The sequence below is a fragment of the Magallana gigas genome, chromosome 4 (assembly GCF_963853765.1).
Source record: "Magallana gigas chromosome 4, xbMagGiga1.1, whole genome shotgun sequence".
NCBI classification, from domain to species: Eukaryota; Metazoa; Mollusca; class Bivalvia; order Ostreida; family Ostreidae; genus Magallana; species Magallana gigas.
In genome coordinates, this window is record NC_088856.1 from 40,839,400 (window position 1) to 40,865,610 (window position 26,211).

Here is a 26,211-nt window from a genome sequence, read left to right on the forward strand (position 1 = left end):
CCAGAAAAATCCAGTGCGGTTCCAGATTCCTCCGGCATCCGCATGGACGAAAAATGACCTCACTCGCAGAGTTCAGCAGGAAGTCACAGCAACTCCATTGGCAAAGCAAATCGAACAAATGGTCCAGTTCTGGTCTCCGCAGGAGTCCTACTCTTCTCAATCAGCTGTCAATCAAAATGAAGAGGGTGGATACAATCGACAGGTGCTGCATGAAGATGAGAACTCAAATGTGGAGGGAGAGGCTCACTCAATGGATGTGTTGTCGAGTCTGTCTGGGTCAGTGTTATACTCGGGGTGGCACAACTACTACGCCAAGGCTTACTCCATGTAGGTAGTTTGGTATTTTATAGACTAACAATTCCAATTTCCTCGCTCAAGTTACTAACAGATTATTATTCAAAATGTATTCCTATCTCATCTTGGTTAATGTCGAATGACGAGAGTTTAGTATTTTATTGACAGTCTGGGTATACAATTTTAATTTATTAATATAAGTTACAGAATATTACTCAAAATGTATTCCTATCTCATCTTGGTTATCTTTGTACGATTACAGGTGCCTCGCTTCTCTTTCTTCCTTTTGCTCACTAGGCCAAAACTAGCACTTAACATTTAAATATGCATAACTTTACTAAAATTAAAAAAAATCTTTGCTGACATATTTAATACGTTAACAACAAACTTGTTGACAAACTGAACATGCTGCAAGACAAAAACCAGTACCAGCAGTCTCTTTGTGATTTACTCAACAACCCACACGCTGACGCCGCCTGACTGATGGCTTTAAGAACTAGTGCAGTGGAGAGAACTACACGGTAGTCCTCATCACGCGATGAACTGTCCTCACTCTCAAATTTATGATTCAATTCCACAAAAAAAACCCCAAAAAAACCAACAAAATTTCTTCATACTTGGGGTTTTAATCAAATTTAGTATACGGCAAAAGATAGGTTTAAAGTGAACTGAAGCTAAAAGAAAGTTTAATGTTTAATAATATTGTCTTCAAATTTTGACAAATTACCATTAATTAGGTTGACTACACAGTCCACCAGTATCCTTGTAGTGAGCGAGGTCCCCTCTCTGAGAGGTAACACCACAATAGGCTCCTCAGCTGAGGTTACTGGGTAGGACCTCACTGGCTCCTCCAGAGAAACAGACTCCTTGAGGTCCTGGTTGTGAAACATGAAGCATTGTGATTTGATGTGGGTGAAGGTTTGTTCCTAATCGCACTTCAGAAAACCTGAAAAAATACGATATCTATCATATTCTGTTAAAATTGATTTATGACTAAGCTAGACACATTTATTTTTTTTTTCTTCTCTTCATTAACTTCTATACATGGTTCAATAATACATATATGATAATTGGTGTACTGTTGTTTATACTTTACAGAAAACTAAAAATGGTTGACAATGATACATGTAATTCAAAACAAGAGCATTTACAGTAACTGTTACAGTAGTACATTGTAATACTAGAATATTATGATTTTACCCCATAGATTCTGATCATGAGACCAATATGTTCAGCTTTGGTTTTGTCTACACTCCTAAACTTTTAATAAAAAAATCATCTTATTTTTTTTAATCACTTTTTAAAACATTAACTACAGGTGATTTATTGCTTTGTGTTTGTCATAAGTTGTAGATCTTTTTTTGACAGAGAGAGTGAACAAGCTTTCTGAAAACAAAGACAATGGGTAGAATCAAAAACCTTAGAATTTACATGCTATAAAACTTTCCCTAAAGCTGGCATATGGGTATAGTCCACTAATGCATTTTCCATAGGCGGTAATGTTAACGTTATGGTTCAAAGCTCCGGCCCTAATTTTCGTTCAGCAATGAGGGACCTCTTGAATGAAAGCTCATCAAATTGTCTCTTTCCTGTTAAAATTTCTTGGTTTGAAGTCAGATTCGTTTTCCGGCAAAATGCGTCTGTATTGAAAAACTCTGAAAATGAAAGTAAAAGTAGGGAATTTCTCAGTTTTGGAAAGGGTGTACATCAAACAATTTCATTTCTTTTCTTCAAATGATAATTCAATTTTGACACTGCATATCCTCTTTTCTGACATGTGTCGAGCATTCTGATTTAAAATGTCCCAATAAATGTATATACACTCGGCAAGTACAGGGACTATTTTGCTTAAAGGCACTACTTTGTTGTCCTACCGATTCTAAAAATAGTTAGAGGGATATACCCATGTTATATAAAACAGTCATTGTGGTTATTTACAATTCTGAGTTTATATATTCACCCAAGACACTATACAGAACCATGATTCCAAATTTGGAAAAATTCAATACATAATGCATGAAATTTGAAGAAACAGTCCAGTCATAATTTACCTAAACAACATATAGCTCATTGGCACTCGATGCACTTTAAATTGCATAAATTGAGGAAACTTAATCTCAAGGATTAAAATACATGTAAAACATAAACATTCAATACTTTACCAAATTTATTTTGTTCATATTGTTATGAAAAAGCTCAATTATGTCTGATTTTATAAAAATTTTGTTTTTCTTTAGTTACAAAAAAGAATTGTTTTCAAACACAACGAAAAAGGTAAAATAAAAAAGTATAGGAATTTCCCTATCCATCGAGGTATTATATATAATAAAGTTATATGACTCTATAAAGTGAGGCCCTCAATTCAGATTTTGCTCCATTTTGATGCTAGTTTGAGATTACCTCGCCTTTGACGTCATAATGACGTCACAGTGATGAGTTGTTTTTACTCATATAAGTGTAATATTTGCTGAACTTTTATTTCAGCCTAATTTCAGAACAAATTGTGATCCTTCTGTTGTTATTCTTTAGACTTTTGAAATCATAAGTCAGTTGGAGTTTTATGATATTTATTAAGCACTGTAATCGTATAGTGGTATAAAAGCAATATATAATCAATCTGCTATCAATCCAAAATCCATCTCCTCATTATTAATCAAATCATAAGTATATAAATCAGTGAAATAAAATAATCAATTGTTAGAACATCCTTTCGGGTCACAGTTCATAAGTGACTTATAACAAAGTCCATTGTTAAAGGTTAATTACAATTAAGAGTCTTGCATCCGTTGACCGCTTTCCAAAGTCCAATCATCATCGAGAGTTTTATTCTTCCTGGTCATTCCGCTCACACCACGAGTTCTAACTACGCAGTTGTCCCTTTCGGTCAATGACCTTTAACATTGTTCACTATACACTTATTTCGTATCGAGTGCACAACAAGCTAATGACTAATTAACGTAAAGCAGAATACAATCATAATATTATATTTCATATATATATACGGCTATCTGGTTACATACGTCCCCCTAACAAAAGAAATATCCCCGAGGGAGATTTTTTTCGCCAGGTGCCCGGTGTGAGAAATTATCCTTCAAACTCTTCTAGGTCAGATGAACTTCCTGGTGACACACCGGTCAGAACATCTATGTTAAGAGGTTGAATGAAGTGACCAATTTCCTATACCGGCTTGAGACACAATAATAGTATGTCAACAAATATGTATACTTCACTCCTGACAATATATAATTGTTTAGCAATTCATGCAAAAGTCAGTAATAATCATATATACTTTTGACAACAATAGTAATCAATACAAAATATTCAAAATCAAATATAATTGCAATTAAATGCAATCAGAATTGTCCAATGTTCAAAGTTCCACACAGGTAACATATAAAGTCCATTATAAAATGTTAATTCAAGCATAAGCGCCGCTAGAATTATGATAAAATACATAAGCATATATAAATGTTACACAGTCCAGCGTACATAAAAGTTACACTAAAGTTATCGGTTTCACACAATTGCATCCATTTCGAATAATCGGAACGATAATCAAGAAAACGTTGTGTAATTCGGATTCGAAGAATTCCATCCGCATTTCTCAGCTCACCACATTTGATTTCAAATATAACATTTCATAATTATTTCAATAACATTTTTCATTTTTCACAAATTGCAACATATTGAATACACAATTTATATAAGCACACCAACGGCACTTCCTGCGCGGATGGCGAGTTTGCTCCTCGCGGAACATCGACTGCGTTCCTCTATTTCTTAGACATCAACGCCCTTTCTGCAAGGTATTCGCGTGCCAAGTCCGGGTCTGGTCCATAGCGTTCAGGCCTCGGATAATCGGAGTTCCTATTCTCTCCGGTCAACTGGTATGCTAATTCTTCAGTGATTGGTCCAATAGCGTGAGCGTCTGCAATTGATCGTCGTGGTTTTCCATAACGGCGAGGTCTCTTTGGGGTTGTAGTGTCCTTTACTATGGGGTTCATTTCAATAGTCTCTTGGGAATTTCGTTGATCAGGATTAACACCAGACAAATTGTCTCTGCCAGAACTTTCCTCATCCCCGTCACCACCCCTTTTTCGACAACCCGACCAGCAACCACGGCACTTATATCCTAACTTTTTGATAGTTTTACGTTTCATTATACATATTCCAAATACAATCATTATTGCCAAAATCAAAAATACATAAAACCAAAGACTTCCCACCCAAGGTAATGATTCCATAGATTGTAGCTCATTGTTTACTGGCAATTCCGCCATTATTGTGTCCATAGGGAAAACCTTAATATCCTTTAATTTATCGGGGATCTTAATGTGTCCCATCCCCGGAAATTTGATGTTAAGGGGATCCCAAAGTGTGTATGTGTTTATGCCATCAATAACATTTTGAAAGGAGTCCGACATATTAAATTGACTTTCTCGATTATAGTAAGGAGGAAGTAATAATGAACCATGAAAACCAGAACAACCTTATCCAAACTCAAGATGTTTATCTTTACATTTATTATTTTACCAGTAATTTTAAATTTCTTACAACGACAAAGTTTTACGGTTTCTTTACATAATCGCGGGTTCCGATATTTCGAATATGTGTAATCTCTGTTACGTCTGCGGTATTTCATTATCAGTCAAAATGTCAAAGGGACCACACTACTGTACCTATTCAAAAGCGAGCAATACATACAAAGCAAGTTTACTCATTATTATTTATATTTACAACACATTATACAATTGCTTTAATCATGTCGGCCATTATAGCAAAACAATTTTCTATGTGCTGTTGTTTACTAACAGCTATATTCTTACGAGGTTTGGGGACTGGTTTACGCGGTTTGGGAATTGGTTTACGGGTGAAGCCTAGACCTACTTTAGAATTTATTTCACCAATTTCCATATCCTCGTCTAAGGGTATAGCTGGGGTATTTATAGGTATCTCATAATTTTGCTCATGATATTCGCTTTGTTCTGACTCAGGGTTCTCATCCGATTCTGACTCAACAGTCTGTTCATGCTCGTCCTTACTCTGTCGACCATCCATGATCTGTTTAGCTCTTATGCGTCTCTGAAGTTCAGCTAAGGGTATATCTTCTTCGTCTGAAGAATTTTCTCTCTCTTGTTGTTTAAACCGAATAGCTCTTTCTAATGGCTCTGGCTGCACCTCGCCATCATCTTCCGAAGATGATTCCTCCTCAGGTGGTACCACATAATTGGTTTTTCTCAGAGTTCTTCCACCTTCTTCAATATCTTGTGAGAGGGGCCAGTGCGAAATATCTGCCAATCTCAATTGTCGTGCATGGCACTTGGTGATAGATCCAGTTAATTGATCCTTCACCACAAAACTGACTGGTCCTTTCTGTTCAATAATTCGGTAATAGGGGAGCCACTTTTTATCTAGTTTGTTTTGTCTCCTGTTGTTCTTGAGATAGACTGGGTCTCCTACCTGGAAATCTTCATCTTTGCTCTTCTTATCAGCCTGGGCTTTCTGTTTCTTCTTGGCTTCTTTCATATTTCGATGTACTAGCATAAACGCCTTGTGCTGTTCTTGAAGGGCGATTTTATGTTGATCTTCTCCTGCATATCTTCGACGAGGTTTCAGTAAAGTATCAAGAGGTAATACAACGTCTCTATTGTACATCAGGTAGTATGGGGAAAACTTTGAAGATTCATTCGGGTGAAATCGAATAGCTGCCAATGTTTGGTTAAGATGAATATCCCATGTTTGAGCGTTGTCTGTTATCTTCTTAGCCATTACGTCATGAAGAGTGCGGTGGAATCTCTCTACTTTGCCGTTGCCTTGAGGACTGTAGTAAGATGTTGTGATGTGGTTAATGTTGAGTTCTTTCAAGGTTTCTTGTACCTTTTGATTCACATTCTCTGTTCCATTGTCTGTGAGAATTTGAAGAGGACAGCCATATCTGGGGTATATTTCTTCTAATATAAGGTGCACTATATTGTCAGCTGACTTGTCAGGAACGGGGAAGGCTTCCGGCCATCCAGAGTAAATGTCAATGAAAGAAACTATATACTTGTTTCCTGTCAGTGGAGTTGGATATGGCCCTGACAAATCGAGTCCTACCTTAGCCATTGGAAAAGGTGGTATGTCTGTCTCTTGAAGTGGAGGTTGAGTTCTCTTATTGCTCCTCGTTTGGCATATTACGCATCCTTCTATATAAGAATATAACCTCTTGTATAAGTTTGGCATATCATATTTTTGTCTGATTACATCATACGTTTTGTCCACTCCCATGTGTCCAAGTCCATCATGGTATTGTTGTACTACCAAAAGTTCTAACTCACGTGGTATATACTGGCGCAGTCTCGGACCTTCAGAATCTCCATCTGAAAGATAGTACATTAGGCCATCTATTTCAAGAAACTTCTTTTCTTCGGTCGCCGTTGCTTTTCCTTTACTCAACCTATTTCTCAGCTTTTTGATCTGCTCATCATTTTGTTGGCTTTCCTTTATGTTTATTTCTTCCGGTAAGTCGATGAAAGGCTTGAGCAATTCGTCCTGCTGTTTAACTTCGCACCTGGCTAATCTTTTAGGTGAGAAAGCATTTGAGTTTAATACGTTAACTTCAAAGAAATTGTCTTTAACATCCGGTTCATCACACTCAGATTTTTCTTCCTCTTCATCATCAGAAATAGCGGACGGTAACCTGGATAAAAGATCCGCACAGCAATTGAACCTTCCTTCTATGTACTCTACCTTGCAGTTATACCCAGCGATACTCAAAGCCCATAGTTGAATCTTTTTATTTTGCATAGGGGATTCTAAAATATATTTGAGCGGTTTGTGATCTGTCCGTATAGTAAACTCAGCACTGTGCAGGTAATGGTCCAGCTTCTGGAGGGCGTAGTGGATTGCAAATGCCTCCTTTTCTATGGTTGACCATTTCACCTGGGTTTTACTCAGCTTGTGGGATAGATAGTATATCGGCTTATCTTCTCCTTCGTCAGTCTTTTGGGTGAGACAAGCTCCTATACAATTGTCGCTGGCATCGGTATACAAGATGTATGGCTTATTAGTATCTGGATAAGCTAATAAAGGCACTACTGTTAAACTCTCTTTAAGGAAGTCAAACGCTTCTTGACAGCATGATGTCCACTTGAATCTGGCATACTTCCTGGTTAAGTCGATCAATGGTTCCGCAATCTTTGAGAAATTTGGTATAAATCTTCTATAATAACTGCACATACCTATAAAACCACGGACTTCTCGAACTGAAATGGGGGCTGGAAGTTTTTTAATGGCTTCCACTTTCTTCGGATCCGGTTTGACGCCATGTTCATTGATAATAAAACCAAGATATTCAGTCTGCTCTTTGAAGAAGCTACACTTCTTTAACTTCAGCTTTAGTCCATGCGTCCTTAGACGATCAAACACTTCCTGGATATGACGGAGGTGATCTTCCGGTGTTTCTGAGAATATGAGTATATCGTCCAGGTATGCGATAGCAAACTCCTCTTGTCCTTGTAGAACGATGTTCATGAGTTCTTGGAAGACTGCTGGGGCATTACTTAATCCAAATGGCATCCTATTAAATTGAAACAATCCCTTGTGGCATGCAAAAGCTGTCTTTTCTTTACTTGACTCTTCTAATTTTACCTGCCAATATCCACTCTTTAAATCTAGTGCAGTAAAGTACCTGGCCTTACCGAGCAAACAAAGAATGTCATCAATCAATGGTAATGGGAATGATACTGGTCTTACTATCTTGTTTAAACTTCGAAAGTCTACGCACATCCGGTCTGATCCGTCCTTCTTCTTTACTACTACCAGAGGAAATGACCAAGGTGACTGTGATCTTTCAATAATCCTTGCGCTCATCATCTCCTTAATGGCCTTGTCGATTATCTGTCTTTTATTGAGGGGAACTCGATATGGTCTGTTCTTTATTGGGTGATGATCTCCAGTTTCTATCTTCATTTTGACGGTGTCGGTCACTCCAAGGTCGCTGTCCTTTTTAGCAAATAAGTCATTGTTTTTCCTCACAAGTCTTTGGATGGAGTGTTCGAATCTTTCAGGCACATCAATCTTTTCTTCATTGTCCTGTTGGGTTTGGATTTCTGAAATTTCTTTTGGTCCTAATGCGGTGACACGTCCTACTATGTAGCCTTTAGGGATTTTGTAACTTTTGTTGGTTTGATTAACGAAGATCATGGGGATTTTTCTGTCTCTTCGGACAACACAAACTGAGTCTTTTAAATATAGTCCTGGGTCCTCCATAATACAATTATTGTCTATACTGTTCACTTCCACTAAGTCTTTTTCTTCAAGGGGGAAATTATTGTTTACTTTTCCATAAAATACAGTCACAGTATTTGGTTTCACCATAAGTTTCTTGGGTGTTCTTACGATCGTTGAAATGTGTAGATCCTCCTTTAATTCAGCATAAGCCCTGCCATCAATGCGCATGAGTCCAAGATCGAAGTATAAACGAACATTGTTTTTCTTGAGCCAATCACGACCGAGAATCAGGTTTCGGTTGAGTCCCTTTGTCACAAAAAGTTTATGGTCTAAAGTTAACCCTGCAATCTTAAATGAAATATTTACATACCCTAACGCAATTAAAGAATTACCATTTGCTGCTTGAAGACAAGGAATATCATTTTTACACAATTTGGGGCGGGGGAACAAATTATCATACATTTTTTTACTAATCAAAGATACGGCCGCGCCAGTATCTACTAACGCTCTGAATTTATTTTTTCCAATTTTTAATAAACAGCTACTGGGGTTGTTTGTAAAATTAATTTCAAATGTAGGTTTTTTATGAAAATTCTTCCTTCGGGCTTCAACGAAGGAAGAACATCTTAGTTTTCCTGATTTTGTTTATCAAAAGTGGCGCGACGGGTCCAGATTTTGGGTGATCTCCTATCATTTTGGTCTTTAAAATCACGTGATCGATCTTGCCGATCAGCTGACCTACCTCTGTTTTGCTGCGTTCTGGAAAACCTGTGTTTGCTCCAGCAATCTGCACGCAAATGTCCTATTCTACCACAATTCCAACACTCAATCGGTGGGCGGGGGCTTTGCTCAACATAATGCACAGACTGAGTATTATGAAGTCGTTTATTTAATTGAGGGCGGGGCCTAACCTGGGGTTTATTTAGTGGACAGAATCTGACCCTATGACCAATTTTCATACACTTAAAACACCCTTTGTTCCTCGTGTGGTCAACTTCCATGGGTTCTTCCTGTCTATTGTCTGTCGAGGACAAGTTAACCAATCTTTCACTTAATAAAGGCGTTGTACTGTCAAACCGTGAAACAGTCTGTCTATTGTCATTCGGCGTAGTACTTGTTATACTTGACCCCCTTATAGCTAGCCTTTGTCTTAAATTTTGTTCGCGCATTGCTACCTGAATTGCCGACTCCAAGTCTTTGGGGTTTTCTCTGAGGATTTTCATCCTGAGATAGTCAAAGGTCAGACCGTCACAGAATATGTCTACAAGTTGTTGTTGGACTAAGGGATCTTTTAATTTGTCTTTACTATACGCGTCTTCCGCGATTTGCAACAACCGTTCCGCGAATAACTGTACACTTTCGTTTGAATTTTGCCGCGTCCTGCGCATTACTGCTAACGCGTGTTGTGAGTCGGTTATCTCCGCGAATCTGTTTTTTAAGGATTCTTTTAAATCGTTCCACGACGGCATTTCTTCCGACGCGTCTGTTTCGTCCAAATATCTTTTGATAAAGTCCCCTACCGAACCTTTACTCGTAATATACGCGAGCATGGGGATTTCATGACCCTGTTTCCCAGACAATAAACCATATTTTTCAATTTCCTTTATCCACTGCTTGTATTTACTAGCATCTCCTTCGAAAGGAGTTATCACAGAAGATAGGGGCACTGTAAGCGCGGATGTTATAGCTTTAACCTGACCAATGAAAAAATCTTTATCATCATCCTGATTTGGGACTCGGTGTCGAGGTTCATTAGTTTCATACAACCTTGCATCATAATATGTGTCAGTTTGTTTTTCAAAAGTGATTGTTTTACCTGTTCTTGTTCTGAGAATTTTTGACCTGTTTCATGCCCTTCCTTTTCTTCACTTTGACCCAACCCCGCAAATTGTTTTTCCAATTGTTCCATTTGATTTTTAAATTCTTTTCTATCATAACCATTTCCAGTTGCCATATAGGTTGCTGATCTGAGTTATTTACTTTGAGATAGTGAACAGAGATATTGAGAAAAAGTTCTTACCTTAACAGTTCAGTTTTTCTTTAGCACTTCGTTTTATCCTGGTCACTGGCACCATAAAAGTATATGTGATCCTTCTGTTGTTATTCTTTAGACTTTTGAAATCATAAGTCAGTTGGAGTTTTATGATATTTATTAAGCACTGTAATCGTATAGTGGTATAAAAGCAATATATAATCAATCTGCTATCAATCCAAAATCCATCTCCTCATTATTAATCAAATCATAAGTATATAAATCAGTGAAATAAAATAATCAATTGTTAGAACATCCTTTCGGGTCACAGTTCATAAGTGACTTATAACGAAGTCCATTGTTAAAGGTTAATTACAATAGACGATTTCCGAGATATCGTTTCGTTTAACGAAATCTTAAAAATTGTTTAACATGTCACGTGACTACGGACAATTTGACGTTTCAGCGGTAAGTTTGAAATACACTATTTCAGAACGATTTCACTGAATACGATAGGTGACTGAGCTCGAAAATGGTCGTTAAACATTGTGCGTGGGGTGATTGTCGCAGTGACAATAGATATTCTTTTAAAGAAAATATGCAAGGCGTTGATTTTGTCAAATTTCCAAGTAAACATACGAATGTAGACCGCTGTAAAAAGTGGGTCAAAGCCTGTGGTCGTGCTAATTTCACTTTGGACAAAGTGACAAGAGACACATACATTTGTACGAAGCATTTTTACAGCGGAAATGGGACTTTTAAGTATCCAGACCCTGTGCCGTACGGTATCACAGGCCCAGAGATGGAACACTTCGTCTTCAAAAACAAGAAAAGACGAGGCCCCTTGCCAAGAACTACAGCTGGGCGTTTCATACAAACGGAAACAGAAGAACTTGTAAGTGAACCAAAACAGAAGCAAAACCCAACAGCTTTACATGATCATAACATGTACACATCCCATGTAAAAGACTGTGGAAGCGGAGATGGCCTGAAGGTGGGTGTGGCTAGTGACACTTATAGTAACGTACAAACATCGATGGAGTTGTTGACATTAGAAACGGATACTCTGGAGATTGAAATCACTACAGATGAAAACAATAAAATGCATGATGTACATAATGGTAAGTATGAAATAAATATATTTTGTCATTTTTTTATACATATGCACATGGATATGTAGGTCAGACATTGTATTACAATAGCTTATAATATAATTTAATGGTACACTAGGTACCTGTGTCAGGTGTATATAATTATATTAAGCTATATGTGTAATGGTGTTAAACAGGTTATAGCTTGAATCAGCTGATCTTTTGACAGAGATTGGCAAATATTTGAAGTTAGATAAAATGTCACACTCAGATAGATTAATTGTATATAAATATAATTCATAGAGGTTATTAATTGAGACTTGTATGGCACAATTAAGTGTGGTTGTATACTGTAAAACGAGAAAATTTGGCGCATACGTATTTTAGCGCAAACACAAGTGCTAGTACATTGGCGCAATTATATTTTAGCGCATGTCACCTTTCTTTAAAAAAGAATACAAAAAATGTTCTTGTTTGATAAACGATCACGCCCAAATTTAGTTCTGTGTTCACTCAAGCACGTGAACACAACGACTTTGATTTCTATCTCGCATGCACGGTAAACTGTCGTTGAGAACAATACACTTACTTTTGTGTAAATCGTCAGTAGATAGATATGAAAACTTCATTTATTAGCGATGATATGTAATTTTTGTTGGTAAACAAATTTGAGTTATCGGACTTTGAATTTAACGTGTCGACTTGGATAACACTAGAAGAGTCCCGAAACTAAAAGTGAAATCGAATGCTACATTTACCCATGAGTTTTGATCACCATGAGCGAATCTTTTTTACAGTAATTTTACATTAAAATAACACAAAAAGAGGTATCGTCTTGTAATCTTAATATCCACTAATCAGAGATTAAAGAAATTATGATCAATCATGTATTGTGAGCGTTAACGATCGCCACGCTTAATCACATTTTCACCTCGAGCCGCTAAATGGAAGTGGCATGGGGAGAAGCGCAATTTTCAAGGCGCTAATGAGAGATAAAAAAGCAATTAAAATTGAATTAATTAATTCATGTTTAGGCACTTATACCCGACACCCAATACCGTTTACCTGTGTAATTGTTTAAAAAAACAGAATCGACGGCATCTGATACTACGTATACGAACACTTCTATTTAGCATTGAAAATGGACTGACGTTATTGTTTTGCAACTTGAAGAAATTTACTGCATATGGAAAATCGTTGGCGCACCATTAATTTTAGCGCTCAGAGGCAGTTGCGCCAATGGCGCTAAAATTTGTAGTGCGCCATATTTTCTCGTTTTACAGTATTAAAAAGACAGTAAACATAAATATACATATTACTATGAGATGTTTCATGCAGTACAATTAACAAGTAAAAAATTTTATGGCTTATAATGGTCTAGCTTGTAGGATCCATTAATTTTTTTTAAAAGGAAGTCATTTTAATTGAACGCCTCAGTGTAATTTAAGGCCTACAAGATGCTGTATCAGTTATTTCATGTACTAAGTGAATTGGAAATTCACCAAGGAAATAAATTTTAATGTTTTATACAGCTGTCACCACTGAACACACTTAAGCTGCATGACCCTTGAGATCAACATTTAAATTTATCTATTCTCACATTTTAAAAAACCCTCATTATGATTATTGTATAATCTAATAATACAGTTAATCAGTTTCAGTATTATATAGCTATTAAGTTATTAATTTGTAATTTTGTAGGTAGAGTCATGACAGACATGGCAGTGCAGACAGATTTGACATTTAATGATCTTAAGGACTGCACTGACCAAGATCTTCAAGGAGGAAGTCTGAGCCGTACCATCTTTGTGAAGAATGTTACCAAGGATGACACATCCTGTAAATTCTATACAGGTACATATTTTATGTCAATTAATTTATATTTCACATCTCAGATTTAATACTTCAAGTCTGTTTGTACCCTAATATATACACTGAAGGACAGCTAGCTAGAATACCAGAAAATAGTGCAGTAAGTATGAGCTAATGAGTCACTTAACTTTGCATAGCTACTTTCCCTTTGGTAATTAGAAAATGTATCTGCAAGCCTCTAGCTCCCAAAAACTTATGAATGTACATGTCACAGTAGTCAAACATTTATATCCTTTTGATTTAACCCCTATATAACCATTCTTATATGTATGGTCCTTGGTGATATTGAACATTTCAAAAATATTAAGGTAGTCCTATACTCGGCACTAAATGGGCTCAATCATTAAAAGCTTAGCTTTAAATGATAAATATACATTCTAGCAATACATATACACAAGAAAATATGTATGTTTACATGCTAGTTTGTTTGTTATCACCTCTCAGACGGGTGTACCCCCTTGCGAAAATTATTGACAATTATGAAATTTGCCAGACGTCCGTTTTTCCTAAAAATAATTACCCATTTTGGGTAAATTAGAACTGAACATACAAAATAGAGTATAAACATTTATTTAATCCATATCTCATCAATAATTTTGTGAAAATTTTTGTAAGTAAGTACGCTTTATGGACCTGATGTATCAAAATAGAATACACAAAATGCAATGCTAGTATCGCGTTTGGTAATTTTTTTACTATTTTATGGACTCAAACTTAAATTCATGGTGTTTATTCTATAGATTGACATCTTAGAAAAAAGATTTGGTAAAATAAATTATATGTTGACGGACTACTTTTCACGCTATAAGCTCTAAACCAAGTAGACCCTGACGAAAAAATCCGTAAAAATCACATTTTGCTACAGTTTTCTACCTAGATCTGTCAACAATGTTAGATATTATTTAAACATTAATTAATTGACGATTGATTAAATTCGAAATAGCTTCTGTCTCTAAATTCAAACCGGTTTTAGTAAAAGAAAAAGAAAAATTCGGGGGGGGGGGTCAAAACAAAGAAGATATAGGCATACCTGAGATCCTGGTTAATCAGAAACTTCGTTTTTCATTTTACTTTAACAGAATCGAGTTTCTCAACATTAATCATTTCTATCTCTCATAGAATACATATATTACCGTTCTAGTTGCTTATAATTGCCATTGTTTACAACAGCGATGTAGTGCAAAATCAATACCGGGTATCAAAAACGCTTTGTAAAAGTCGAACCAATATTGTAAAATCCGTATTATGACGTAGTGCGATACTCGGACTACTTTAAATCTATACAAAAGCTAGCTAGTATACATGTAATTTAGTCCATGCAGTAATTATAACATTTTAAACATATGCATTGCATGGTTACCAAATGTGTATCTTTTTTTAAGGTCACTCTATTGTCATAGACCCTTGTCAACTTTAAAAAGCATGCTGTCCTTTACCAATTAATCTACATATTAAGTTTTTAATTTGTGAGCCAAACTTGCCTAAATTTGGTTTTTAATCAAATAATAGAAGAGGAGAATGTAATTGTGAAATTCATGATCCCTCCCCCCCCCCCCCCCCCCCAGGAGATAATTTAATTGATTTGTTCCTGTGTGCTTCTCAGCTTTTTATTCAAGAGTCAATATTTTGGTAATTAAAATATAAAAAAAACTGCATATGTATATGTTTAAATTTGCACTTTAAAATTTGGTCAATAAATTACAGGTGTGACATTGGCCACTCTGATGTTGATCTTTGATGTAATCCGAAGCAAGGCAGAGAGAATGAGATACTGGCAGGGAAGTGCAAGAGACCTACCTGATGCCCCAAATGGAAATGTAAAGAATTTGCTTGAATTTAATACTGAACGATTATGGTAATTTGCAAGAACAAATTTAAAAGTAGCTAAATATAAAAAATGTTCATTGCATGCATGGTGCTTATATGGCCCAAGAATGTGGTCCACTGTAAACTAAGGTCAAGGTAATAAATAATAGACTTAAAATATGTTAAGCATGTATTAATGTCAATCAATTAGCTGTGTCTTTAGCAAAATATAAAAGGACATCCATATCAAAAGCATGTTTGCTTATATGGTGTAGTTGAAATTTAATTATACAAAAATGAAACAAATTTTTGATTACTGATTAACACAAACAACTGAAACTAATTTACATGCTCTATCATGTGTCTTAGAGTCTTGGTTATTGCCAGTCTTTTTTTATTACATTTTCAGCTATATATATATATATATATATATATATATATATATATATATATATATATATCTATCTATCTATCTATCTATCTATCTATCTATCTATCTATCTCTCTCTCTCTCTCTCTCTCTCTCTCTCTCTCTCTAGCAATTTATAATTTTCTTTTTCATTCAATTAGAAAAGAGGACCTGCACGTGTACTATCCTCCTTTGAAGAATTTCTGCTAACCCTTGTAAGAATCAGAAGAGGCCTTGATGTTGAGGTATTGGCCGACATCTTCGCCATATCTTGCTCGAGTATAAGCCGCATATTTATAACCTGGATTAATTTGTTACAACTAGAACTCAAGTTTTTAATCCAATGGCCGACCAGAGATCAAATTCGTCTGAAATTACCTAAAGTGTTCAAGTCCTTTCCGAGAACTAGAGCTGTGATTGACTGCACTGAGTTTTTTATTCAACGACCAAGCCTACCATCTAGCCAGCGTGTGACATGGAGTTCATACAAACACCATAACACTGTTAAACTATTGGTTTCTATTTCCCCATCAGGCTCATTTACATTTATTTCAAAACTTTGGTCTGGTTCTGCATCAGATAAAAAGATAGTTGAAGAATCTGGGTTTCTAAATAACTTAGAGTATGGTGATGATATAATGGCTGATAGGGGTTTTATGGTAAGTGGTGCTCTCGCTCTTAAAGGTTGCACTTTAAATATACCACCCTTTACATGTGGAAAACAGCTGAGCAGCAGAGCAACAACTAAGACTAGGAGAATAGCAAGAGCCAGAATACATGTGGAAAGAGCTATAGGGGACTTGAAAAGTTTTAAGATTCTTCAAGGTATTATCCCATTAAAAATTAAACCATATTTAGATCATATTTTATGCATATGTACTGCTCTTTGCAATCTAAACAACAGAAGAGTAAAGTAGGATTCACATTGTATTGTAAATTTAAGTTACAATATTACAGTATATGGATTTGTACCACATGTACCATGTACAGTAGTTTTAAGACTCTTGAGCAATTGCTTTTTTTACATCACCTGTTATCAACTCTTGTAATACATTTGAAACATAGAACTTTTTTAACTTTGAAACCATCATCTGAAAGAAATTTTCATCATAATACACAGGTATTACTACATATCCTTTAGTTGTATAGATAATCAAGTCACATTGCTGCAAGCCATAGATACCAAGCTGGCCTTGAATCTGGTGGTAATAAGGTCCATCTGATGTTACATGCCATGTTCCATTCTCCAGAATGCATCCTTTCATTTGCGCTGCTTCCTTCGGGTGCTTGTTCCGCAATGAAAACGGACACTTAATTTCAATAAGTTTGTTAGAATGACATAAGCAAGACACTAGTCCATCAATGCTACAAGCAATAAATGGGTGTTGCTCAGAAATTTTAAGTCCATGCTCAAAGATTTTGAGTTTTTTATGTTTTCTACATTCACTGATTTTATACAGTTTGCGCACTTTAGGTTCCATTTTCAGTCCCCAGTCACAACACATTGTACTGAATTTGTTTGAAGGTTTTTGGACATAACCCATCAGTTCAGCTAGCAAGCTATCATTATAAGACTTACTGGTACATATTTTTTCAAAATTTGATGCTGTCAGGAGACCTTTCCTCATTTCAAACCAACATTTGTTTTCACTTTGGCCCAAAGTCATTTCCTGTATGTTGGATATTTCCTCACACGAAAACTTCAAATTTTCAAACAATTTAGAAGGAAGCTCATCAGTATTAGAGATGTCGGGATTTTCTTTTAGGAAGTTATTCGCTTTTGTTATAATGTTAAGTGGCACTGCTGATTTGTTAACTTTTTCGTGTACATCTTGTATTTCTGGAAGAGGGAGGAATTCAAGAGCACAAGCATCTGGGTTAATCTGAAATTATAAAACAATATTGTATGACCATAATTAATACCGTACATTAATTGTATTTTGTAATTGGTAAATGTTTCATTTATACTCTTTTCTTATCAGTCATACATGTAATTCATATGTATTTAATATAATGATGATGATCAAACTATGATTTTTTATACCCCTGCTTTCGAAGGAGAGAGGGGTTTACTGTTTTGCCCTTGTGTTTGTCTGTCCGTCCGTCTGTCTGTAAACAAAATTTCTGTCACATTTTTCTTAGAAACTATAAATCGCAGGTGCTTGAATTTTTAACATACCTACTCTTTGGTTAGGCATGCCATAAAATGGGATCCATTTTTGTACCCGTTTCACTGTGTTAAATGACGACTTTGTTTATATTTAAAGCCTTAATTTTCAAACAAATTTTTGTCAAAGATTTTTCAGCAGCTATTAATTGCAGATACTTGAAATTTTAACACACTCTTTGTTCAGGGATTCATTTTTTAACCAATTGGACATCAACTTTGATTTTTTTAGCCTAAATTTTCAAATTTTGTCAAAGATTTTTCAGCAACTAATAAAATACCAATCGCAGGTTCTGGAAATTTTATGTTTTACCTGATGGAGTTTACGGGCAAAGTCAGTTTTGTCTTCCTCGCTAATGGGGGCTCTGTCATTTAAATGTCGAGGATCAAAGAAGGCATTTTTTACTTCCTCAATTGGCGCATTCCTGTCACTGAAATACAATTGACATAACATATCATTCAACTCTTAATGATTAGATTGCTTCAACACATATTTATTTTTATAAAATGGTTATATATGTTGTCAATATGTTAAATACTTTCAATTAATTGATTTCATTGTCAATCAATAGAACATTACAAATCAAAATTGAGGTTAAATACTGTATTGTTTATACCTGTAGCTTGCCTTGTGGATCTTTAGTTTGCTTATTTCTACTGGCTGATCATGTGCTCGTGGCCTTTTTTTCCATTGGCATGGACCATCCGTGACGGATTTCTGCTCATAACTTTCCAGTTCATACAAACTTGCACCGATATGTCCCCCCCCCTCCCCCCTCCCTTTCAAAAACGATGCTACATGCCTCTAATAAACCACATGTATGCAGTTTGGAATTAAAAATATTAATGGTTTATCACTACAAAGCTTTATAAACACCCATAGACAGTGTATATGTTTATGTAGATGGTTAAAATCATTTTGAAATTTGCATGATCAATAGCATATTGAAGTTTGCTTTTTTTGTGGTTATAAAAATGATATTTTTTTTTACATGCGCTATATATATTAAACCAGCTAACATAAATACTCATAAATAGCTTGTACTGCAGAATAATTGCTTTTAAAAATGTGGAATTTGATATCAAGGCAAAGTAGAAAAACATGAAATGCAAGTAGCTCATAGGCTATTCAACTTACCCTCCGGGACATTCACAGTATGCAGCCAAAACTTCCCCAGTGGCATTTGAAATGATAAACCAAGATTCATAGTATTTCTTTTGATCGAATGTCTTGTCCCTCTGAGTAGGTTTTACTCTTGTCTTGAAAACAAACGTTTGTCCATTACGCACACATTCTAAGTGTTCCACATGCCCGTCATAGTACAGTCTATAATCTTCTGCGCTTTTGAAAGCTTTGAGCTTCTTCTTGTCATAATCAGCCCGGTGTAAAAGCAGATAATTGAATATATCATAAAGAGTAAAGTTTGGAATATTGGAAAGGTCTGAAGTGAAGCCAGTAAGTTTGAAAGGGTTTACATCGCAGCCTGCTGTTTTATATCTCTCTTTGATGACCTTCTCTGTGTTATCGCCAGTAAAATCAGGATCTGTAGGGCATTTAAAGTTGAAAATAAATTCTGCTATTTTAACCAACTCATTCTCTTTATACCCAGCAACTGAAATTCCCTTTGTTTTGAGAAACTCGTGCAATTCTGGAACTGTTTTTTCGCTGAAAGCAGCCGACATTTACGAGATTGTTTACGTGCGCTAAGCAACTTCTTGTCCGTAGTCACGTGATTCCGCGTATAAAAATGAGATTCATTGATTTGACGAAACGAAACTCGGAAATGGTCTATTAAGAGTCTTGCATCCGTTGACCGCTTTCCAAAGTCCAATCATCATCGAGAGTTTTATTCTTCCTGGTCATTCCGCTCACACCACGAGTTCTAACTACGCAGTTGTCCCTTTCGGTCAATGACCTTTAACATTGTTCACTATACACTTATTTCGTATCGAGTGCACAACAAGCTAATGACTAATTAACGTAAAGCAGAATACAATCATAATATTATATTTCATATATATACGGCTATCTGGTTACAAAATGCATGGTGCATCTGTAGGGCATTTAAAGTTGAAAATAAATTCTGCTATTTTAACCAACTCATTCTCTTTATACCCAGCAACTGAAATTCCCTTTGTTTTGAGAAACTCGTGCAATTCTTAACTCAATAAATATATGTCATAGGGAAAAGAAACTTGCTAATAAGGATTTTTTTTTTTACTCTTGTATATTGTTACCATGGTAACAAATTTAACAAAAATTATCAAAAGGCATATCCTGTGGAAGAGAGTCTACATTTAACTAAAGTTCAAAATCCAGAAGAACAAGAAACACCCGCTAAGTCTGTGAAATATGTATAATCAATGTAAAGTTTCCCAGTATCTAATATTCTAAATTATCTGCATGTAAAATACTGGCCAGGGTATATAGTTTTTACAGGTTCCTTCTTTTAAACTTGGACGAGTGTAGTTACAAAAATAAATTTTACTTACATCAAGTGTGGCTCATTGTTGTGTTTTATTCTTTGAAGAAGTTCCATTTCAATTTACATGTCATCTAAAATGAAATGTTTTGAATTAAATTCTACATTATCAAACGCTATCCCCAACATTTGCTATTCCATGTCAAAAACAGACATATGTTGAGAGAGAGAGAGAGAGAGAGAGAGAGAGAGAGAGAGAAACAGAGAGATTAAGAGAAACAGAGAGAATTAGAGAGAGGGGGAAAGATACAGAAAGAGAGAACAGATAGGCAACAATAACAACATCTTCATGCACAACATATCTATACAGCCTAAAGACCAACAACCCCCCCCCCCCCCCGATAACATTCAATGTCAACCCCCACCACAACATATTGATCTATTTTTTCAATAGTATGAATAAATAAATACTATATAGTAAATATCTGCTTAAAATGATTACTGATAATTTCATTCAATTTTGATTATGATAAACAAAGATAGGTTTTGTGGATTAAGTACTAACCAACATCGTAGGCTTCTACATGTTAAAGAGTGCATACCTATACATCTTCTGTACATAGTCATGTCACATGCATGACAAATTAAATTACTCAAATTTAATGCAAATCTATCATCATAAAATTAAATATAGAATTAGAACCTACCGGACACTAATACAATTTCCTTACAATGCAAACTAATCTTAGATAGCTGGACACTGCTAGAATGAAGTATTTTTCCTCACCGGAAACTTTCTGCTTTTCTACTTTCACTTTTCCTCGCTTGAAATGATCGCACTAAAAACCCGAAGTGATATTTGGTCTCAAAATTTATAAAAATGTCTTCTAAACTCATACATAATTAGAAACACACATACATTTTAATTTTTTATGTAAAAAATCTAAATAAATTACATTCAAGTTAAAATCACAATTTCTTTAATTTAAATTGTTTTTTTTTTAAATCCTGGGGGGGGGGGGGGGGGTGATAGATATTTTCTTAGAAAATGTGCTATTAAAATGATTAAACTTGTTGAACTTGTTGGAAATCTAGTTTATTCACATAAATGAGAAAATGTACAAAAGAAAAATGCACATTTATCATAATAATTGCAAATAAACAAGAAATATGCCTTACCAGCATGGAGCTCAATATGGGTATAGTCCACTAAATTAAATGCATTTTCCATAGACAGTAATGTTAACCTTATGGTTCATAGCTCCGGCCCTAATTTTCGTTCAGCAACGAGGGACCTCTTGAATGAAAGCTCATCAAATTGTCTCTTTAATTTAATCCTGTTAAAATTTCGTGGTTTGAAGTCAGATTCGTTTTCCGGCAAAATGCGTCTGTATTAAAAAACTCTGAAAATGAAAGTAAAAGTAGGGAATTTCTCAGTTTTGGAAAGGGTGTACATCAAACAATTTCATTTCTTTTCTTCAAATGATAATTCAATTTTGACACTTGTTTTTAAAATTGCATATCCTCTTTTCTGACATGTGTCAAGCATTCTGATTTAAAATGTCCCAATTAATGTATATACACTCGGCAAGTACAGGGACTATTTTGCTTAAAGGCAGTACTTTGTTGTCCTACCGATTCTAAAAATAGTTAGAGGGATATACCCATATACCTGTGTGTTTTGTCCATATTGATATGATATGAATCCACGACAGAGAAGGGGTAGAGTCTGTGCTTCTGTAAGAGATCATCAGCGGCTACGAATTTTTTTTTAAATGTCCACATCCGATGGGCCTGGCATTGCATCTGACGGACAAAGAACTCAGTCAATGTATCTTTGAGGTATCTGTGTGTGGATGAAATAAAACCCTGTTTGTGGAAAAAGTTAAACACTGTTTGTGAATGAAATTAAATGCTGTGGATGAAATTACACACTGTTTGAGGCTGATCAACACCTGCACTTGGTTCATTGTCCTAAATTATATTTACTGTATGCAGGGAAATATTCACCTCTGTTTTATTTTCACTCCTTTTGCCCTTGTTATCATTGGACAATGTATTGGGGGATGCTGTTGAGTTTTACACTTGATACCTAACTAATGCTTTGATTTATAACATGCATTTTGATTGTATAAAGAAAGTTACTCTTTATAACTTTGAATCAGATATCAAACATGTTAAGACCTCTTATACAGATCTTCAGAAAATAATATGAACAATTAGTGATTTTATTTGATCCTCATGTTAACTCTTACAAGGGAAGAATACATGTACATATTAAAGAGTCCTTGCTCTCACATAAATTCTACATAATTATTTAAAAATTCCTACTTTGACAGCCTGCAGGTTTTGGGCAACTCTTTGGACCAGATGATATCTCCAGTGGCAGATGTCTGTTCACCAGATATCACTCCCGGATCTTTCTGAGATATCATTTGAAACCTGGAAATTTACAGAAAAGGGGGGGGGGGGGTATTTTGCGGTAGTCACTCTAAGATGTGGTGTGTATGGTAAGGGACTGGAAGTGGGGTATATTTTCTTGTTGTAGTTACGAAGATGTGGGTGGGGGTAAAAGTATTTTTCTAGGGGTGATCTCACTATTGGGTGTGGGGGTGTTGATGTGGGGGTATTCTTTATGGTAATCACTGTATAGAAGGGGTTCAGGGTATTACAGCTTACATGGTTTGTCCCCGCGCACGTGAAACGGCTGAAATGGAACCTTCCCAGTGGCGGTCTGATAGAGTGTGGCTCCCAGACTCCACAAGTCCACAGAGATGTCAAACTCCCGCGGTCTGTGGCGTTCAATGAAGGCCGCCTTGAAGATGTCCGGATGCTGAAATTTTTAATTATTTATCCGTCAATACTGCAACTATAGTACTTATAAAGAAAACGACCAGAAGGCATGCATTGATGTACAGGTACTTGTTTATTATAGACACTTTTAAGTGATGGTTCCAATCATTGCTTGTTATTGTTTATAGAGTACAAGAAAATGGATTTCAAGTGAAAATTGCAGTTTAATTTAGAGGACCATATCATCGATACAAATTTTTTTTACCAAGTATTCTTTTGTTCCAACTAAAGACTGGAAGAAATCTCCATTCTTAAGAGGTTTAGCTGTCCCGAAGTCAGAAAGTTTGTAGACATAACTGTTTTAAAAAAAATAATATGAAAATCTCCATACTCTTATTCTAGCATCACCATAAAATAAATCGGAGAGCCATATTTTTGGAATATTTTGTATCCTACCTGCCGTCATCTGCTATGCACACTAAGATGTTTCCGGGTTTTATATCACGATGGGAGAATCCATTTTGACGAAGGTGCTTCATGCCAGACACTGCAAAAATTTCAACAGTTACTGATTTTTTGAAAATTATAGTGTTTTAAGATTTGGAACCATGCAGCAGTGAATGAAAACCTAATCATTAACTTTTTTGGCCTAATGAACATATAGTATTACATAAGACATAATATCATATTCATATCAATTTAAAATAAAATATATCTGCAATTTTCAGTGCCATTTCTTTGATACAATTATCTAAAAAGTTAAAATCAAACACAGATTAATCCTACACAATACAGTAAAACACGTCTTTAGCGAACACGCTTACAATGAATTGATGCTTACAGCGAAGTGCTTTTCATTCCCCGAGACAATATTACTTGTTGTTAACTTGACAGATATAACGAATTACGCTTATAACGAAGTAAAACCGCCCGTCCCCAGCACTTCGTTATAAGCATGTTTTACTGTCTTGAAATATTTTCTAACTTCAGGGTACCTTTTTTTTTTTTTTTTTGATAACCTTTTTTTCACACCTCTCTCCCTTGTTTAATTTTTCAAGAAAAAACATTTTTGATCATAGACCACACAGGGTTGCTTTTTCACTACTGTAATTCTGTTGATGTAATACTTTAAATGACAAAATAATTAATACTACTTAAAATTGTCTTTAACAAGAAAGTGTACAGTAAAACTGCTTCTTTTGTCATTCTGTACGTGCACTCTACAATCTAAAAACAGATAATTTGGTACCATGCATACACACCTAAATGACTAAAGAATCTGAGGTACTCTTCCTCTGGGAGACCAAAGGCATTGCTGGGCTCCCTTAGGACCTCCAGCAGGTTCCCCTTCTCACACAGTTCCATCACTAGGATTGGTTTGGCACTCTCCTTCTGTTTTGGAAAAAAACAATGAATTTGATAAGGATGGGTCTTTGTTTTCAAACAACTATAAATGATATTACTGTGTAGAGGATCATAGTTACATAGCGTGACAGTTGCTTTTCTAAAGAAGAAACGGTAGCGAATAGATTTGACTTTTAGAAGCAATTTGTACAATATTTTGATACAAACATTTACTTTCATCTATTAGGTTGACATCTATAATCTGCATTAATGAAATGAGAATAATATAGGATTTATTTTGTCACATTTTTATTCTATTAAATTCTATAATCACATCAAGTGAAAAGCCACGTTAATAAAGTTAACTTGATTTTTGACATTTTTACTTGTTTGAGCATGAAATATAATGCAATGCTTTAAACACATTAATTGCAATAAAAGTGACTGTGCAATAGAAATTCACATTAAGTCTATCATAACAGTTTACTTGATCCAATATATGCCCAAGAAATATTCTAAGAATAACTTTAAGTATATTATTGTATACACACATCAAAATCCAGTTGGTAGAACTTGGTGATGTTGGGGTGCTGGAGTTGGCGCATGGCCTCTATACCTCCCTCTGGAGCTGCTGGGTGAAGCGCGAGTCACAGAGCTTGAGGGCACAATGCTCCCCCGTAACCTGGAAGTAACAAAACATACTTGTTAAATTAATAAAAAAAAAAAAAAAGGCTAATAATCATCCAAACTAGATTCAGCTATGCATATTTAAATGCCTACATGTATATACGAGTTTAAGAGCATAATACAAAGGTACATACCTATAATTAGCTTATTTTTTAAAAATTTCTGGCATGAGAAACTATCAAAGGCTTAATATTGTTTGATGTATCTATACACTATACCATGTATACAGTGAGTGATTGCTTACATTGTCAATTAAATTCTATTTATTGTATTGTACAGTGTAGTACATACAATTCTAAAAAAAAAAGTATTCGTTGAAATAGTTGTACTATGAATAAAATTTAAACAATGAAGATACATGTATTTATTCTTTTAAAGACAACTGAACAAGGCTAGTATGTAATATGTCTTAAAAACAGAGTTTAACTTAAGTTTCAAGTGAAACTGAAAGTAGAAATGTTTAATGTCTGCGTTTACCTTGTGTACACCTTTGTTTACATCGCCAGTGGCACCACGCCCGATACATTCGTCTGTTTTATACACATAATTCTCAGTGGCACGATATATGCTCATTTTTAACAAAATATCGCCTACTTTGGAAAGCGTAACTTGTCCTCCATTTTTTCCCTCAAAGATCTTCAAGGGAAACAACTCTCACATCGGTAATGTCTATAAATATAACAAATGAAAAATCCCCCGAATTTGCATGCGCGGATCTAGAGAGGGGATGGGGGAGGGGGTACCCCTTTACTCACTAGAAAAATCAGGCGTATTGAATTCGCATTGTAAATAACTTATTGAATGTATTTCTTGGACACCCCCTTTATATTAAAACATGGTATATATTATAGCATTGAATGATTTATTTTTGACGTCGTCGTGTCAATAACTGCCGTCAGGTGAGCAGACAAATTGAATAACGCGCGTTAGCGCGTTATGATAATTTGTCTGCTCATCTGACGGCAGTTATTGACACGACGGCGTCAAAAATAAATCATTTAATGCTTATATTTACATTCCCCTACTGAAGAAACCAATTGTTTACTTAAATAAATCGATATAAAGTGCAGATCACGGAAGGAGTAAATTAGTAACAGCAAGAACAGCTGATTTGTAAAACCGGTTTAAACTGGTTATAACAG

At 35.4% G+C, this 26,211-nt stretch overlaps 2 protein-coding genes across 3 annotated transcripts; one reads left to right on the top strand and one right to left on the bottom strand.

Moving 5' to 3' along the window:
• Window positions 1-649: 649 nt before the first annotated feature.
• On the bottom strand, window positions 650-25,690 carry LOC105343472 (inhibitor of nuclear factor kappa-B kinase subunit epsilon). Of its 2 annotated transcripts, XM_066082458.1 has the most exons (8): window positions 25,547-25,690; window positions 24,301-24,430; window positions 23,495-23,585; window positions 23,304-23,394; window positions 22,577-23,078; window positions 21,918-22,091; window positions 1,495-1,949; window positions 650-1,240 (listed from the first exon to the last, which is right to left on the bottom strand). In XM_066082458.1, exons 1-5 carry the CDS (start codon window positions 25,640-25,642, stop codon window positions 22,914-22,916), a joined length of 573 nt encoding a protein of 190 aa, XP_065938530.1. In that variant the 5' UTR covers window positions 25,643-25,690; the 3' UTR covers window positions 650-1,240; window positions 1,495-1,949; window positions 21,918-22,091; window positions 22,577-22,913. The 2 variants fall into 2 exon arrangements, with proteins under 2 accessions (XP_065938530.1, XP_065938531.1); XM_066082459.1 differs by lacking the exons at window positions 1,495-1,949; window positions 21,918-22,091 and having other exon boundaries at window positions 650-1,169.
• On the top strand, window positions 12,982-18,034 carry LOC136274795 (uncharacterized). Its single transcript, XM_066082442.1, has 3 exons — window positions 12,982-13,422; window positions 15,145-15,257; window positions 15,817-18,034. The coding sequence occupies exons 1-3, from the start codon at window positions 13,278-13,280 to the stop codon at window positions 16,570-16,572; spliced, it is 1,014 nt and encodes a 337-aa protein (XP_065938514.1). The 5' UTR covers window positions 12,982-13,277; the 3' UTR covers window positions 16,573-18,034.
• Window positions 25,691-26,211: the final 521 nt, after the last annotated feature.